At 45.2% G+C, this 18,956-nt stretch overlaps 1 protein-coding gene across 1 annotated transcript in view; it reads right to left on the bottom strand.

Annotated features, from left to right (window-relative positions):
• Positions 1-6,517: 6,517 nt before the first annotated feature.
• The window catches only part of UCMA (upper zone of growth plate and cartilage matrix associated), a 92,152-nt gene continuing 79,713 nt past the window's right edge, over positions 6,518-18,956 (bottom strand). Inside the window, exon 5 of the mRNA XM_086919842.1 lies at positions 6,518-7,509. Within this exon, the coding sequence (XP_086775968.1) occupies positions 7,412-7,509 (98 nt within the window). The 3' untranslated portion in view covers positions 6,518-7,411. The remainder of the gene's footprint in view (positions 7,510-18,956) is intronic.

Genomic DNA, 18,956 nt, shown 5'->3' with positions numbered 1-18,956 from the left:
TGAGTCCTGGTCTTTGATTAATACAGGAATCTCTATTAATCATAAGGGTGGGAGATGTTTCTGGGATTCTAGCTCTGTAAGGAATGTTCAAAGTATTCTTGCCCAAACTATATTGGAACTAGATGAATGGCATGGATCAGAATTCCTTAAATTTGAAATACTATTGCAGAAACTAAGAAGGATGGCAAAGAAAAACAGAAATCCTAAGAATCTCCCACGCCCTCCGCCTATATTACTATCCTTAAATAAGGAAGTAAATAAACTTGTTAGGCAACAGTATCTTAATAGAACCAGAGAAAATGAACGTAATTTAGCCCTACTCAAAAGAAGGAGGCATAGATTAAAAAATAAAATAAAGAAAGAAAAAGAAGACACTCTCTGGATACGGTTAAGAGAGGCATCGGTCAATAATAATTCTAGAGACTTCTGGTCTGTAATAGGAAAAGGATGTGGAGTGAGAACTCTTCCCACTCCGGTTTCTATTGCAGAAGAAGTCTGGATAACATTTATTTCTAATCTTTATGCTTCCAATGGAGTGGAGGATAATAATTTGGAGCTAACCCTGAATGAAGATTATAACATAGAACTTCCTACTGAGGAATCCATAGCATCTGTGATAAAAAGTATGCGCTCTTCCGGAGCCATGGGCCCGGATGAATTGCCCATGACTATAATAAAGCAGGATGTCACTTCATGGAGTAAGATATTACTCCCACTGTTTCATACATGCGTTATTACTAGATTAGTCCCCAATTCTTGGAGGGGTAGTATTCTGATTCCCATATTTAAAAAGGGAGAGCGGGATAACCCTAAGAATTATCGCTTAATAGCGCTTCTAGATTCAATAGGGAAAATTTTCGCTAAATGTATTTTATTATTAATTATGAAATGGATAGAAACAAATGATATTTTACCTATGCAGCAAACTGGGTTTCGTAAAGAGCATGGTACTCTTGATAATTTGACTGCCTTACAGGTGCTTGTAGACAAATATGTCCGTGTTCGAGGAGGTGGAATATATGTGGCATTCATTGATTTTTCAACCGCGTTTAATAAGGTGGATCGGTCAACGCTATGGAAAAAGCTCGCCACAATGGGCATGCCAGTATATTTACTAGAATTGGTAAAATCTCTTCACTCCAACACATGGTGTAAGATGTTACTAGGTGGGGAAAGGGGTCTTTCTCAATCGATCCCTTCCCCGAATGGGTTAAAACAAGGGTGTATATTGGCCCCTATATTGTTCTCCCTATACACGGCAGACCTACCCTCCCATATAGCATCTAGTGGAGGATTAGCCCCAAAAATTGGAGGATTACCGATATCCGTTTTAATGTATGCAGACGACATACTTGTGTTAGATTTAACCCCGAAGGGCCTGTCCAATCGCCTGCATGCATTAACACTTTTTGCAGAAGCACATTTTATGAAGATTAACGCTACTAAAAGCAAGATTATGTGCATATTCGGTAAGAAAAAATGCAGGTCTGAAAATTATAACTGGATATTAGGAGGACAGAAATTAGAGGTCGTCAAAACCTACACCTTTTTAGGAAAAATAATTGCAGCAAACATAAGTGAGACTGCCCATATAGAGCACAATTCTCGTAAAGCATTATCACATGGGATGGGATTGTGTTCTTTATACAATGCTACAGGGAAGAGACATTTCACATTATTCCTTGATGTATTTAAAGCAAAGATACCTGCTACTCTCCTATATGGGATTGAATTAGTGGATCTAAAACACTGGGGATTTGTGCAAAAAATAGAAGGAAAGATCTTAAGGAAAATATCTTCTCTTAATACGGCCTGCTCTGACATTTCATGGAGGCTGGAATTCGGACTGAGAAGTGGTTGGGTTCAGGGGTTGATTGCCCTTGTAAGATGGGTAGCCTGTCTGGTTAGAGGTAAAATTGGTTCCCTTAGAGAAGCTATTAAAAGAGAGCTCTTGGGGGATCTCAACGAGTTCTCTCTACTAGTAAAGAACTTTAGAAAGGCCGTAAGTCTGCTAGAGTTGGATGCAAACACCTTGTTTTTACTAGATCCTGCTGAACTCAAGGTGAAATTAAAAAATGCATCCTGGGAACTATGTTACAAACTGGATAGGCTAGCCCAATCAAGGAAAAAAGAAAGACAATCTCTGTTAAATACATACTTATTTAAACAGCCCCAACAATATCTTATTTGGAATATTCCTCATAGAGTCCGAAGGTTATGGTTTTTATTAAGACAAGACCTGCTTCCTCTAAACTCCCTTCTCGCAAAATGGTACGGTGTGTCTCCTGTATGTAATTTTTGTCATAATGCTGTACAGAATCGTAACCATGTTTTGTTTGTATGTAATTTATTGCGCCCTTTTCGCCTTAAATGGTTAAAACCAATCTGTCTGCAACTAGGAATTTTAAATGTAAATACTTTTCTCCATGCACTTTATTGCCCGCCTAATGAAATGTTTTGCTACAGAATTTTTAATTTTTTAAAAAGTTTTTTAGATATTTATTAATAATACACGGGGAGGTGCTGGGGACTGCTTGACTAATGATTGTATGTGTCACCTCGCTTATGCTCGACTGCATGGTTTTATTTTGTTTCATTTTTTGTGATGTATATTGTGTGTTTTACTTTATGTGGCCCTCATTGAGAGCCAAAACATAATAAACTTTTTGACTTTGACTTTGTTAACGCATCCACAATTAACTATTGTAGCAATCGCATTATGGCACACTTTACTTTTAAACATATTCATCTAAAGCGCAGCATGCCACCATTCCCTCACACTCCGCACCCTCACACACTCTGCAATGGAACATACACTCCAAATACCACTCAGTGCCACATAATTACACTGCACTCAATGCAACATACACTTCAAATACCACTCAGTGCCACATAATTACACACCACATAATTACACTCTACTGAATACAACATACACTCCACACAATACCACTCAGTGCCACATAATTATATGCTACATAATTACACTGCACTCAACGCAACATACACTTCAAATACCACTCAGTGCCACATAATTACAAGCCACATAATTACACTGCACTCAATGAAACATACACTTCAAATACCACTCAGTGCCACATAATTAAACTCCACATAATTAAACTCCACATAATTACTCTGCACTCAATGCAACGTACATTCCAAATACCACTCAGTGCCACATAATTACACACCACATATTTACACTGCACTCAATGCAACAGACACTCCACACATTACCACTCAGTGCCACATAATTATATGCTTCATAATTACACAGCGCTCAACGCAACATACACTCCAAATACCACTCAGTGCCACATAATTACACGCCACATAATTACACTGCACTCAATGCAATATACACTCCAAATAACACTGTGCCACATAGTTACGCGCCACATAATTACACTGCACTCCATGCAACATACACTCCAAATTCCACTCAGAGCCACATAATTAAACACCACATAATTACACTCTACTGAATGCAACACACACTCCACACAATACCACTCAGTGCCACATAATTATATGCTACATAATTACACTGCACTCAATGCAACATACACTCCAAATACCTCTCAGTGCCACATAGTTATATGCAACATAATTACACTGCACACAATGCAACATACACTCCAAATACCACTCAGTGCCACATAATTACACACCACATAATTACACTCTACTGAATAAAATATACACTCCACACATTACCTCTCAGTGCCACATAGTTATATGCAACATAATTACACTGTGCTCAATGCATCATACACTCCAAATACCACTCGGTGCCACATAATTACACGCCACATAATTACACTGCACTGAATGCAATATACACTCCAAATAACACTGTGCCACATAGTTACGCGCCACATAATTACACTGCACTCCATGCAACATACACTCCAAATACCACTCAGTGCCACATAATTAAACTCTACATAATTACTCTGCACTCAATGCAACGTACATTCCAAATACCACTCAGTGCCACATATTTACACGCAACATATTTACACTGCACTCAATGCAACATACACTCCAAATACCACTCCGTGCCACATAATTACACACCACATAATTACACTCTACTGAATGCAACACACACTCCCCATATTACCACTCAGTGCCACATAATTACACGCTACATAATTACACTCCACTCAATGCAACATACACTCCAAATACCACTCAGTGCCACATAATTACACGGCACACAATTACACTCTACTGAATACAATATACACTCCCCATATTACCACTCAGTGCCATATAATTACATGCCTCATACTTACACTCTGCTCAATACAACATAAATACACTTTATCTATCTGTCTATCTATCACCCTTCTATCTATCTATCTATCGCCCTCACTCTATCTATCTTTCGCCCTCACTCTATCTATCTATCGCCCTCACTCTACCTATCGCCCTCCCTCTATCTATCGCCCTCCCTCTATCTATCGCCCTCCCTCTATCTATCTACCGCCCTCACTCAATCTATCTATCGCATCACCACAGCATCACTCAGCACCACCAGAGCATCACTCAGGGGTACCACAACATCACTATGCGCTACCACAGCACCACTGAACACCACAGCATCACTTGTCGCCACCACAACATCACTCCGCGCCATCACAGCATCAATCTTTGCAACCATTCAAAAACTGGTTCAAATATGTTCTCTCAATGTTTCAAGCTTCATTGCAAATGTCACAAAAATATGTTAATAGTTCACTTCTGTTATTGGATTTTCATCACAATAAAATACAATGAACATAATCTTCATAAAAGTTATTTACAAAAGCTATTGCCATTATAAATTACAATAACTTTTAAGTATTAATTATTTTAAAAAAATGCAATTTTTATTTGTAATATCAATACATCTAAGTCACGTAAATACAACACATATTGCATTACAAATGCAATAGGTGTCACATTTGCGAAAGTTAAAACTATTGGCATTGTAAATGACAAAGCTATTCAATTCACAATTCACTATTTTCCAAACCAACACATAAATAAAAAATTTGTCATTTACAATACCAATAGCTCAAACTTTCCGAATGCGAGACCTATTGCATTGCAAATGCGTGTTTAAATTATTTTTTGGGGTGACCCAGCAGCTGTAATTTGCTGCCCCTTTCTTAAAATATGCTTTTGTGTTCAGTTAATTTCTATTTTTTTTTTAAATGTACAACTCGAAGATGGTCGTCCGTCATCTTAGAACTGTTTATTAAAAATACTGAAAATGGCAGATCTGCCTTGATGCATATGCATGCATGCTTCATCAGGTTTATGTGCATGATTCCTCATGCACCAGTGGCGGCCAACAGAGAGTGGTGGGTGGGTGGAGGCAGGCAGGAGTGGAGGGTGCAGGCGGAGTTGGAGGGGGAGCGAGCAGGGAGTTTGATAATAAAAAGTAATAAAAGACTTACCTGTTGCTTCTGGCTGCCTTGCCATCCTCTGCTTCCAGTTCCTGGTCCAAGCAGCCTCTGGGACAGCATCACAGACTCTCCATCCAATCTCCGTGCTGCTCTCAAGCATGAGTGCAGCGTGGAGATTGGCCTGAGCGGGCTGGATTAAAACTGACCAAACTGGCACACGCACTTAAAAGTTCACCCTCCTCCCATGGCCCAAACCTTCCTGCACATGCTGACTCGGCCAGCAGCTGAAACCCTTTCAAAGTTTGTCAAACATGTGCCTTGACACACGAGTTCACATGGTGTTGCAAACAAGCATTGACAAAGCCAGTAGCTCTGATTGTAAAGCCCCAACTTATTGACGTTGCCAGTTCTTGTGGAAATCTGGCTACCTAAATAGATCTCAGCTGCAAGTATTACTTTTTTCAACACAGAGCGTATGCAAGCTAGATAAACAAAAAATACACCCCCTGAACTCTAATTAAAAGCTAGGGCCTTTGAGGGTCTTCGTTTATTTACATAAAGCTTTGGAGGGATCCAATGTAATGGTAAAATGTTATTTTTGTGTGTTTACCCAATTTTTTTTTTATAAATAATATGTGTTTACACACTGTTGAAAGCTTTTGTCTTGTAGAATACAGCATAATCCTTCAAAAGAAAGCCTAGTATACATTTTTATGACATTCATACAGGAAACACGAAATATATATATATATATATATATATATATATATATATATATATATATATATATATATAAAAACGAATGTATGTCTGTCTGTTTGCCCTTTATGCATTACTACGCCATTCATCTGATCGGCATGAAACTTTGGGAAGTTGTTGAGTACACTCCTGCGAAGGTTTCTGGCAACAACAAAAAACGTTACATTTTTTTTAAAAATTTGTTAAAAGTTGTTGAGTACACTCCTGCAAAGGTTTCTGGCAAAAAAAAGAAAAATGTGTTAAATATCGTCCCCCCGGCCCCAAGGGCCCACATAATCTTTCCAATACTGAACGTTTACAGTTTCCGGTGCGACTCGCTTTTGCAATGACCATCAAAAAAGCACACGGACAATCGCTGCAAGTGTGTGGACTAGATTTGGAGAATCCGTGCTTCCCACATGGACAACTGTATGTGGCCAGCTCATGCGTCGGAAAGCCTTCTGATTTATTCGTGTACGCACCAGACGGAAAAACAAAAAATACCGTGTATCCACAAGCACTCGAATAAAAAAATAAGAATTAAAACAACACTTTAAAATGTTTTCCATATTAAAATGAATAAGTTTCATTAAAAATGACACAATGTATATTGAATGTCATCATAACAAGTTTCCTTAAATTTCCTTTCTTCTGAGATCGCAACAAAGCGCGACGGGTAAGCTAGTATCATATAAATGAAAGCTGTTACAAAAACTAGCCTTTCAACCTATTTTTCCAAATATAAAATAAAAGTGTACACAGTCATCAGGCAATCACCATTGAAAAATATGACACCTATTTTTATGTAATCTGTTTATAAAAATTTCGTACAGAAGTTTACACTTCCCCTTGTACATGAAACAGTTTCTGAATAGATAAAGTAACAAACAGGTTGTCTTCCAACATGAAGCGCATTTCTAGACGCTTTAGCTCAAGCTATAATTTACATATTGCCCCAGGAGGCCAAGTCTGCATATCTTTGACAGGTCTTTTGGAAAAAGCCAGATTTTTCACACAATACAATTAAAGCAAGCTCTAAATGGCACATAAAAGGCAAAGAAACAAAGATGCGTATTAAAATAACAAAATAAATCTATGGTGTAGTATTTGGTCATCAATTTTAAATTTCTGAGCCATTATTGAGAGACAGGCCATGACTATGTCCAAGATATGGCCACGTGTTGTTTACAGCACGCCGTCTCCTTCTAGCTGTCCTTTTGCACAGGGAACGCTCCTCGGTCTGAATTTGCTCTTCCAGCCTTTTGGTTAAATTAGATGTTGTAACGTTGGTAATGGTAGGATGGGTCGAGCCCATCATAGTGCCACTGGCGCCACTGCTCGACCTGCTCACGAGTCCTCTCTTGTTGTTCTGCAATGGAAATAAAATAGAAATGAGGGGCAGACTATTCGGGCGAGTGTTGCACGAGGGACCCAACTATAATACTGCCCCTTGAAGTACTTCTTTAAACCTATGGGCCATTGGCCCTGCTCACTCAAGCTGGCCAATGCTACTGCTAGTGCCATTAGATAGCTTTGGAAGAGTTTTTTCCATTGCATGCTCTTCACACATTTCAGCCTTATAAAGCTCTAAACGAGGAGCCCCCTCATAATTTGTGTTCTTTTTCACGTCACAAGTGTAAAGCAAATCAATGCCCCTGTTGTCCATTTTGCCTACTTTTTCACAGGAATACACTCAGTAACAGGTTCCAATAGCAATGATCTTAAAATAGAAAATCACAAATATTCACACCTTTTGCATTAATTCATTTGGAGTTTTTTCAGTAATACGTAAACATGCGATGCTTTTTTTGTCAGTAACCCAACATTTGCACCTCATATCCAATAGTAATATATACATTGATTGTGCACATGTAACGGTATTTCAGTCCGCACCACACCAGCTTAAAAATATTAAGTGGGGAAAAAACTTGTGGAGAATGTTTTTCTGCCAAGTGGTTTTATTTTTTCTATTTGTTACGCATAAACTGGCACAGTAAGTGCCTGGTTTCCCAAATACAAACATATTCAAACCATCATTGTTTATTTAAATTGGTCTTATCAAGCCAAGGGCTTTTAGCTCTTTTTGTCGTTTCTTACAGAAGCGCAAACAAAGCAGGGGGTGTCTTTATCTGCTATGCAACTGCTGTGTGGGGAACAGAATTGGCAAACCAAAGACATTCAGTTTGACTGTCATCAAACTGTAAGTGCTGGATATCTGCATTTTTTATCTCATCATGCCTTCGTTCCTTCAATGGTGTCTTTATTTTATTTATTTTTACCTTCTTCTTCTGTCGTGTGTTTCCTACTTGGACATTGTCGTTTTTCTTATGTTAGCCAGACTATGCACGCTACAGGCCGCTTTTGTTTTTCACACATTACCAAAGCATACGCTTGTTTTTTGTGTTACACTGTATTTTCACATATAGTTGGCACACGCTTTTTGTTCTTTTCATGGGATTTAGTCTCCAAACTGAACTGTATGGTGGACATCTAAATTAATTGCACGACTTAGAGGTCAACCTCCAACAGCCCGTCGGAGTGAGTAACCATTGGAGGAAAGGATAAAACTTTGGCCAGTTTACAACTAGGGTCTGCCTGCCTTTAAATCGTGTGGGTTGACCATTTTTTTGGTGGTAAGGTTACTCTGTTGCCATTGTGACAGAATATCCTTCCCTACAACATATAAATCAGTGCCTAACCCTTGATGGCGGCTTAAAGAAGCCGCACTTTAAAGATTCTTCTGTCTGGTCACTTCAACGTATGCAGCACTCTATCTTTACTGCTAGAACTCCCTTGAGAAAAAAGGCTAAAACAGAATCAAAACTTTTACTACCTTGACCTAAGAAAATGGAATGTGTTGCCTGTTGAACTGTGACTTGATTTCATGGGCAAACTTAATGTAATACTTTTCTGAAAATTTGCTGGGATTAAATTAATTTATTTCATTTAACGATAGCAAACATTTCCTACTGTAAAAATGTGCATGGACTCTCAGTCAGAGAAAGTTCTGCATTTTGTTATGCTTCGCATTTTTCCTTGGAGGAGAAAAAGTAATTGGCAGTATGCTCATCGTACAAATTGCCTTTGCTTTTGGTAGTCATTTGAACTCTTTTCTGTACAATAGAGATGTTCTGTGAAGTGATCTGTTGCATCTGGGCATGGTTCGGACACAAGGAAATATTGTAATAGAAAAAAAGCTACTAGATCTAAACACAGACTACTTCAGCTTAAATCAGTTCAGAAACGTGCCCCAGATTGCAGTGAGCTGCGTCCAGGAAGTGGTAAGGAGGCAGACTAGTGCTGTCTCTTCCCCAAAACAAAAGTTGTTAAACGATTTTCCCTTTCTGTGATTACTGTCTTGCATGTGGTTGTTACAGTTTAAAATTGTAGTTTTAACCTGCCTGTGATTGTATATTTTATCACCTGTATTGTGTTTTAATCTTGTGGTTTTTCCTGCCCATGATTGCTTCCATTTAACGTGTTGAATTGTGGGATTTGCATCCCAAACTCTGTCGTTTATCCCTCTCATTCCGGGTAACAATTCAGTTTTCCCTCCAAATTTCTTCTTTGCTCTGTGCTAAGACCTGTATGTGAAAACAGTGCACCACCAGCCACCATTGTGTGTTCACAAGCCGGTGAAACCAGCCTCCCTAACCCCCCCCCCCCCCACCCCTCCCTCCCACCCCCAGCAACAGGGATATTCTACGATTCTAAACAGGAGAAGCAGCTACCAACTCCCTGGACAGCAAACCTTGTCTGAGGTCGCTGGGACCTTATCTGGTCTGCTAGTGGTTATTTTTATTTTAATTTTAAAGGTTTTATATAGCGCTGGCTAGACCCAGAGGTATCAGAGCGCTTTACATGAGTATCAGATCATCGTTACTGGTTACATTGTTACAAAGGTTACACAGTTATTAGAGCAAGGCAACATATTTACTTTAAAGGTCGAGATAAACTATACGCACAAATACGTAAGGAGAAAAGCAGGCAAGCAGATAGATTCAGGGGAGGTGGGGTAGGAGCAGGGGAAGTAGACAGATAATGAAGGCGGGAAAGAGGAGGGGAGGGTGAGAGACGCAACATGGATAGAGGAGGGAACGGGCGACGGGGACACAAACCGGTAGACGAGTTAAAGCAACGTCCAAAGTCCAGTAAGCTGTGGTTCCAGGGGAAGTGGTATCACTTCCCCATCTCTGTTGAGAGAGGCTCCCTTTACGCAGTGGACTTCCTCAGAGGGGTCCCTGAGACTCCAAGGCCTACATACTGGATCCTTCCCCAACAAGCATTTACAATGCAATGGACTCGTCTTTGTTAAAGTTAGAGCTATCTGCATTGCTCATGACATTATTTTTGTTTTTAAAACATATAAATAAATGGTATTGTCATTTACAGTGCCAATAGCTTAATCTCTTGCAAATGCGAGACCTATTGCATTTGCACCCACACACACAGAGCCACACACACCCACACACACAGAGCCACACACACAGCCACACACACACAGAGCCACACACACACAGAACCATACACACACAGAGCCACACACACACACACACAGAGCCACACACACACACAGAGCCACACACACACAGAGCCACACACACACAGACAGAGCCACACGCACACAGACAGAGCCACACACACACACACACACACACAGATAGAGCCACACACACACACAGAGCCACACACACACACAGATACACGCACACAGAGCCACACACACACACACACACAGACAGAGCCACACACACACAGAGCCACACACACACACACACACAGACAGAGACACACACAGACAGAGCCACACACACACACACACACAGACAGAGACACACACAGACAGAGCCACACACAGACAGAGCCACACACACACACACAGACAGAGCCACACACACACACACACACACACACACAGAGCCACATACACACACACACACACAGGCAGAGCCACACACACACACAGAGCCACACACACACTAGCCAGCACACTGCATACCAAGCACAACTCTATAGGAACAGTTGTGAAGTCCTTCACTAAATTAAGCAACACAGAAACACAACGTGACACACTCTTTCTCTCTATAACTTAAAGCCAGAGAACAATTCTTGACAGAACATTCTGAATCTAATTCAATATAAATTCAACACGTCATTAAGGCACGCCCACCTCAGCATCCGCTGTGGAGGCAAGTGACTCACAAACATGAACAACTCATTAGGCACAACACCACACACATCCATCTCAAAGACACAGAACCACACACACACACGTGTAACACACTTCATCCACCGCACACAGACACCAGCAGTGCACCCAAAGTATCGCCACCTGCCAGGGACGGACATCTCACTGGTGTGGGGTGTGTGTACACAACCAGCAAAGCCCAGGGCCACACCTTTCCAACACCAACATCACAAACTGCAGCTCCGTGAACAAGCCACCGGTGCGAAACCGAGAGCCACACCAGAAGCACCAGCCAGGCCTAGTGCAAGGGAACAGTAACCAGACGGATGCACAGCACGAAACCTTCCCGGGTAAAGCGCCTGGAGCCCCTACTCTTAGACTGCGCGCTATAGGAATGTCAAAAACGTATCACAACAAAGCAACACGTACTATGTAACATAAGCAAATAAGAGATAAAAAATGACAGGGTGTAGCATACAACACAACCGAGGATAGCGCTTAAGAGAGTGATATTCAGAACACGTCATAAGACACAGCTCCTGGTATTCAGCACCCGTCATGAGACACAGCTCACCGACGGGGGGGAGGGGGCGTTGTGGGGGGATTGCACTCACCTCCAGTACCATCTCCGTCAGCTGAAAGCGCTTGTGAGAGAGCCTGTTGGGCCCCACGTGCTGGTGGTAGTAGACGCACAGCACTTCATAGCACTTCAAGGCCGGCTTCAAGCCGCTCTCAGTCAGCTCCAGCACCCGGTCCTTGCCGTCGTAGGTCGGGCAGTCCAGACCCTCCTCTGCCCGGCAGAGCGCGGGCAAGAGGAGCAGTGCCATCAGGAGGCGCCCCAGGCACAGCATGGTACCCACTATAGGGACCCACACTCAGAGAGCAGGCACTCAAGGGGCAGAAACTCCGAGTGAGCACTCAGGGGACAGGCACTCAAGGAGTGGACAGACAGACACTAACGGAGTGGACAGAGAGGCACTCAGGGAGTGGACACGCAGGGGATAGGCACTCAGGGAGTGGACACGCAGGGGACAGACACTCAGAGAGTAGACACTCAAGGGACAGACACTCAGGGAGTGGGTACTCAAGGGATAGGCACTCAGGGGGCAGACACTCAGGGGACAGACACTCATGGGCTACTAATTCTCAGCATACATACACTCAAGGGGAAGTGAAGGGTGCAGGAGACACACTTGGGTGGCATCAGGAGACAGACACTCGCTGTAGTAAAAGGCACACACTTAGCTACACGTGACATGCATCACTGAGCTGTAGTAACAGGTGCACACTTAGCTACATGTTACAAACATTCAGTGAGCTGTAGTAACAGGCACTCACTGAGGTGCAGGAAACACACCCACTTGGTGTCATGTGGCATGCACTCACTCAGCTGTATGAGACACAGTCACTGAGGTGCAGGAAACACACGCACATGATGTCATGTGACAGGCACTCAGTGCGCTGCAGGAACAGGCACACAGGTGCATGTGACAGGCACTCAATGCGCTGCAAGAACAGGCACACAGGTGCATGTGACAGGCACTCAGTGCGCTGCACGACCAGGAACACAGGTGCATGTGACAGGCACTCAATGCGCTGCAGGAACAGGCACACAGTTGCATGTGACAGGCTCACTCCCTGCCTCCTGGGTACAGTCACTCACCAGGCTGCAGCAGTCCCTCACTGTCTCTGACGCTCATGGGATAAATCCGACAGAGGGAGTGACGGCCACCCTGCACGTCTCTGCACTCCTGCCTGTGAGGGGGGCCAGGGATGGGTCTCAGGGACCCCCGACCCGCACACGCCAGCACAAGAATAGGTCGAACCCAGCCCGGCCCCCATACCAATCATAGCCCCTGGCCACACACATGGCCCGCCCCGGCCCAAGGACTCACCATTTTTAGGTAGCAGCAGTTGTTTACAGGCTAAAAATACCCGAAGGGGGAAAGAATGGGGAGATATACATGGGTGCTGACTGGGGGGATGTGAGAGGAGAGGGGGACTGTAGGACCTCACACTATGTAAACTCCACTGGGAGACGTGTCACTGTGGAGGGTAATGGGGGCTCCGTCTCACTCAACACAGGCCTTGGTGGGACACCCCAGGACCGACAGACAGACGGACACAGCCAAGGAACCTTGCGCCACCGGCGTCCGGGACCACAGCCGCAGGCGAACAATGCCATCACAAGAATAGGCCGAGCCCACCCCTGGCCCCCATACCGTACATAGCCCCCAGCCACACACATGGCCTGCCCCAGCCCAAGTACTCACCATTTTTAGGTAGCAGCAGTTGTTTACAGGCTAAAAATACCCGAAGGGGGAAAGAATGGGTAGATGTGCGTGGGCGCTGATGGAGGGAGGGGGATGAGAGAGGAGAGGGGAGGGGGGCTGTAGGACCTCAAACTATGTAAACCCCGCCGGGAGACATGTCACTGCGGAGGGTAATGGGGGCTCCGTCTCACTCAACACAGGCCTTGGTGGGACACCCCATGACCGACAGACAGACAGACGGACACAGCCATGGAACCGGGCGCCGCTGGCACCCGGGACCGCAGCCGCAGGTGAGCGCTGGGTGCGAGACAGGCCTCAGCCCACCCCCACACGCATGCGAGACAGGCAGAATGGGCCGCCCGGCCCAATAAACAGGGTCCCGGCGCCTAAGTCTGCAGTCACGGCGGTGATTCCCTGCAGTCCCGGGCTGCGGCAGTAAAAATGGGGCAGATGAGGGGTAGGATCCCTCTGAATTGAAAATAAACAGCGGGGTTGGCACCCGCTTAGGAATTAAAAATATAATGCGACCCGCGCAATAAATAAAAACAATCACATACGCGGTGGACCATGCCATGAACACCACCATGTTTCTCCGAGGTCAAGCAGAAATGGATCGGAGAAACGCCCCGTCATTTTCAGACTGGGGGGCGAATTTTTCTTTCTCTGCTCTTCCCATTGGCTGTAATGTAAACAACGGGCGTGTTTTGACTTGTTGTTGTTTACATTCCAGCCAATGGGAAGAGGAGAGAAAGAAACTAAAAAACACACCCCTCAATCCGAAAAAGACGGGGCTTAAATGGAAAGACAAACCTCTTCTCCAATGGCTGGCCAGCATTTAGGAGTCCAGCCAATGAAGAAGAGGGGTGGGTTTAAGCCTCGCTACTGAAAACATAAAATCTCGCCAGCGAGACTGCGCAAGCGCAGCCTACGCTAGACGAGACCTAAAAAGGGGAGAGGTAGTGCTTTGGCAAGGGGTGCCTTACCCTACCTCAGCTGTGAGTGGCTCCCTTGGCGCAGTGGACTCTCTCAGCGGGTTCTCGGGTTCGCTGAGACTCCAGAGTATAAATATTGGATCTTTCCCCAACAAGGGGAGAAGGAGCGCTTAGTCAAAGGGCACAAAGGACAGGAGGCTAGGCAGAGTAGCAGGCAAGGGGAGAGATTAAAGGGAGAGGGGATAGCAGCTAGGGAAGTAGACAAAGAGAGAAAGAGTACTAAATGGGAACATTTTTAAATAATGAGTTTTATATAGCGCTGGCTAGACCCGAAGGAATCAGAGCGCTTTACATGAGGAACAATAATGTTGCAATTTTCAGTCAAAAGTTACATAAGTATCCAGAAAAGCATTTAAAGAACATAGGGGACAAGGTGGATGGAGCAAGGAAGGGTAAGGGGAACATAGGGGACAACGTGAATGGAGCGAGGAAGGGTAAGGGGCTGATTTGAAGGCATCGAGAGAAGCGCTGGCATTTTGCCTCGAGGTCAAGGGTGCGGGTCCTCACAGAGTCAACATCTGCCCTCAGATCCCTGAGTTTGGAGCCCATCTCAGATTTAAAGGCATCAAAGGAGGCGCTTATATCTGCTTTGATGTCATCCCGCAATTCTTATTTGAAGTCTCTGAGCGCCACCAGCAGGTCCTCGTGGGTGAGCACCATCACCCCTGCTGTCTGAATGCGCTCTTGGCCTTGTACACTGATAGGTGGTTGTATCTGGTGTTTCTATTGAATTAGGGTTGGTGTCCTCATTGGTTGGGTATTTGAGGGTTCTGATAGGTCTAGGGTTCCCATTGACTGATGGGGTCACCTGATTACTACGGTTAGAAAAGGCCAGGGTTAGGGCGTCTCAGCCCAGGCGTTGAGGCTAAGGGCAGAGAGGACAAGGGCAGTTGCCTGTTTGAGACTGTTCAAGAGTGACCAGGGCCAGAGTATCTATATACTTTCAATGTACTTATGGATCCATATATTTATCACCTTCTTTTAATTTAGCATTTCCAATGCACTGCCTTATTTTTCAGCCTATACTTTGCTCAATATATCTTCTAGCCCAACCTTCTGACTCATCTCAAACTTCTTTCTACTACTCTTTCCAGTGCACTACCCTATCTCTCATCCTATACACCTATCATTATATCCTCTACATCCACTCTCTCATTTATCCCAAACCACTACTATGATCCCCAAAATAACCCTTTCTAAACAATCTCCTACCCTACCTCTCTTTGCATCATCTGACACCTCTTTTACTATACCGATCCCCTAAAACAAACCTTTCTAAACTCTTCCCTCTTTTCTACCCCTCCCCAACCACTTCTTAATCCAAATAACTGACTAACATACACACCACTAAAATCACTTTCATGTTACACCATACTAATTCAACACTAATCCTGATGGGTTCCAGAGTAGCGTGCTACTTGCGCTTCAAAATCCCATCAGGGGTAGCAAGCGCTATATAAAGACAAACCTCTTTCCCTCTTCTATCCCGCCACCTTCCCTGGTCTACCCAATTAATTGAATACCATATCTACTACTCAAATTACTTCATATTTTACTATACTAATTTTCAACACTAATCCTTTATGGGTTCCGGAGTGGCGTGCTACTCTCCAGAAAAGCGCTTCAACACCCATCAGGGGTAACAAGTTCTATATGAATGCAAACCTTTCCTCCTCTTTTATCCCTCCACTATCCTTCTCACTCCAAATAACTGACTAATGTCCACCACTGAAATTACTTTATATTTCACCATATTAATTTACCACTAATCCCTTATGGGCTTCCTGAATAGCGTGCGTCAACACCCTATCAGGGGTAACACGCGCTATATAAATTCAAACCTTTTTCCTCCTCTATCCTTCTGCTATCATTCCAAATCCAAATAACTGACTAACCTATCCACCACTTAAAATGTACTTGCATGTATCACTATACTAATTGAACACTAATTCTATTACAGGACCGGAGGCTTCAGATTATGCTTCTCAAACTTTACTGCATCAACACAGCAGCCAATGAAAATATATTGTTTTCGCAACAAACAATAAATGACTACATTTCCCAGGAACACCATGGTTATAGGCACGCCCCCATAGTCCATAAGAACCCTCTGCGTGCGTTACACATCCTCTTTCTTTGCTGCTCAGGTCAGAGTTAAGTGCATCTCCCCTGGGTCCCCTCACTCTGCTTGTGTTTGGGTTGTTCCTTTGGGGTTGAATTGTATTGATTTAAGATGTGTTGTATGATTGAGCCATAGCTCCGAATTGAATTGTTTTATTATTTCTGTTGGAATTGTTGTTGCACTTTTCTCTGTCCGTTTACGAACCACTTCAGAGCCGTTGACTTTGGACGTCAGTCTTTCGGTCCTCGCCCTTCTAGCGCTCAGGACAACGGTCTTTGGCCGGCAAGGGGGCCGCCGCGCTAACGCATACAAGCCCGCTACCGGCAGCCGCAAGGCGCGCAGAGGCTTCCCTCGTACGCCCTGACGCTTCTCCGGGTGGCTCTCGGCCGACGCGCGCTACCTTCACGCTTACCAATTTGGGCTAATTGGGCGGTTTTGGTAGCGTTTGGGCGGCGCGCCTCATTCTGATCCCTTGGCTTTCTGCGAACGCATTGCACACGCGTTCCACACACCGGCGGGTCCCCTTGTGTGATCGCCAGCGCTCTTGAGCCTGTTGGTTGGAAAATCTGCGAGGCCCAGAGTGTGCACATGCTCTCAGAATCAAGGGCCCAGGTCTTTGACCTTTGACTACAGCTCTGCTGAGGGGGTTTGGGAAACGTTACCGTCAAACTTGTTCAAGTGTGCCCGGGCTGACCCCCCCCGTTACCACCCCTTTGTACCAGCAGTCGACCGGCGTTCCTTCACGATGGAGGGCTGGGTTCGCTACCCAGATGAGGACATCAGGATGAGGAGGAGATTGTGGATGGACAGCGAGAAGCTGTTCTAGAGGACAATATCGTGGAAGCCCTGGATGCCTCGGTCCAGGCTTCGGTTTTGAAAGCTATGGAGACGCAAGTCCCGCAGACGGTGCATCAGGCGCTTGCAGAGGCTCTGCGCCCTATTCGGAAACAGCTCGAGGGTTTTGCCAAACGCCATGGCTATGGGAAGAAGAAGAAGCAGAAATCAAAACACGCAGCCACTTCTTCCGAGACGTGTTCGGCGGGTCAGCAGTGGCCGCATGCTCAGTCTCTGGCTTCCCTGCCGGCGAAAGGGCCATCGGACCAATACTACGTGGGCGGAAAGGCCAAGTCTAAACGCCCGATTCCTGTGGATACGGACACGGCTACCACGAATAGGGACACGGGTACCGACACCGACACCTCGGAGGAGCGCCCTCCTCCCTTTAAGAAGGCCAGAACCGAACCGAATCCGGCTGAGGAGAAAATCGGGACATTCAACTTTGACCCGGCGGATATCATCCACCCCCGGTCCTCGGACTGGATCCCTCCCCCGGCGGTCGCTGAATATCTATATGAGAACCTCCGCAAACCTTTCAGCAGGGAGGTCCGCAAACATTTAAGGTCGGAGTGCCCCCGGCCTGAGATTCAAGATGGCGTAGCAGACACTCCGGAGATAGACGCGAGCATGCTCACGTTCTTACGTAAATTCTCCAAAGACCCTAAGAGGGGGTTGGATAGGGCCTGGCGAGGCTGCCAGGATAAGATGTTGGATGTCGTGGGGCCCCTAGCGAAAATTCTGGAAATGGCGCTAAAAGCCAAGGAGGGTCCGGACGCAGTGGACCCAGACATTCTGGCAGGCTGGGCCCAGCGCACCATTTGCCTCGTGGGCAACGCGAACTGCGCCATCTCTTCCGAGAGGCGGAAATCCCTACTCCTTCGGATGGACAGCAACCTCACCGAGCTTGCGGAAGCGGAACCCGGGCCCCTGGCGGGGGGTTTCCTCTTTGGCGACAAGTTCGTGAAGGACGTTACTAAATATGTCGGCACCTTCACCACCCTTGACAAAGCCCAGAGCGGTATCAAGCGAGCCCTAAGCCAGGGGGTTTTCAACAGGGCCGGACGAGGTGGGGGCCGCTCGTCAGGCCGAGGATTCCAGCAAGGCTCCCAGCGTGGAGACTTGGGCCGTGGTCGTGGAGAGTGGGACTCCACCCGCGGTGGGACTTTCTACCCTTCCAAGCGAAGATTCTCGAAGGGCCGTTTCCAGTCGGGAAACACCAGGGCCAACTTCAAGTTCAACCAGAACTCCGGTGAGTGTTCCAGATCTTTCCATTCTTCCGTTGGGGGGACGGACGCAGCATTGCATGGCGCAGTGGCGAGCTTTGACGCAAGATGCATGGGTGCTGCAAACGATTCAGGGATTTCACCTGGAATTTTATTCCCGCCCAGCTCAGGGTTCTCCCCC

Source organism: Lissotriton vulgaris, chromosome 1_1, assembly GCF_964263255.1.
Source record: "Lissotriton vulgaris chromosome 1_1, aLisVul1.2, whole genome shotgun sequence".
Classification (NCBI taxonomy): domain Eukaryota; kingdom Metazoa; phylum Chordata; class Amphibia; order Caudata; family Salamandridae; genus Lissotriton; species Lissotriton vulgaris.
This window is presented reverse-complemented; position numbering and strand designations above follow the sequence as displayed.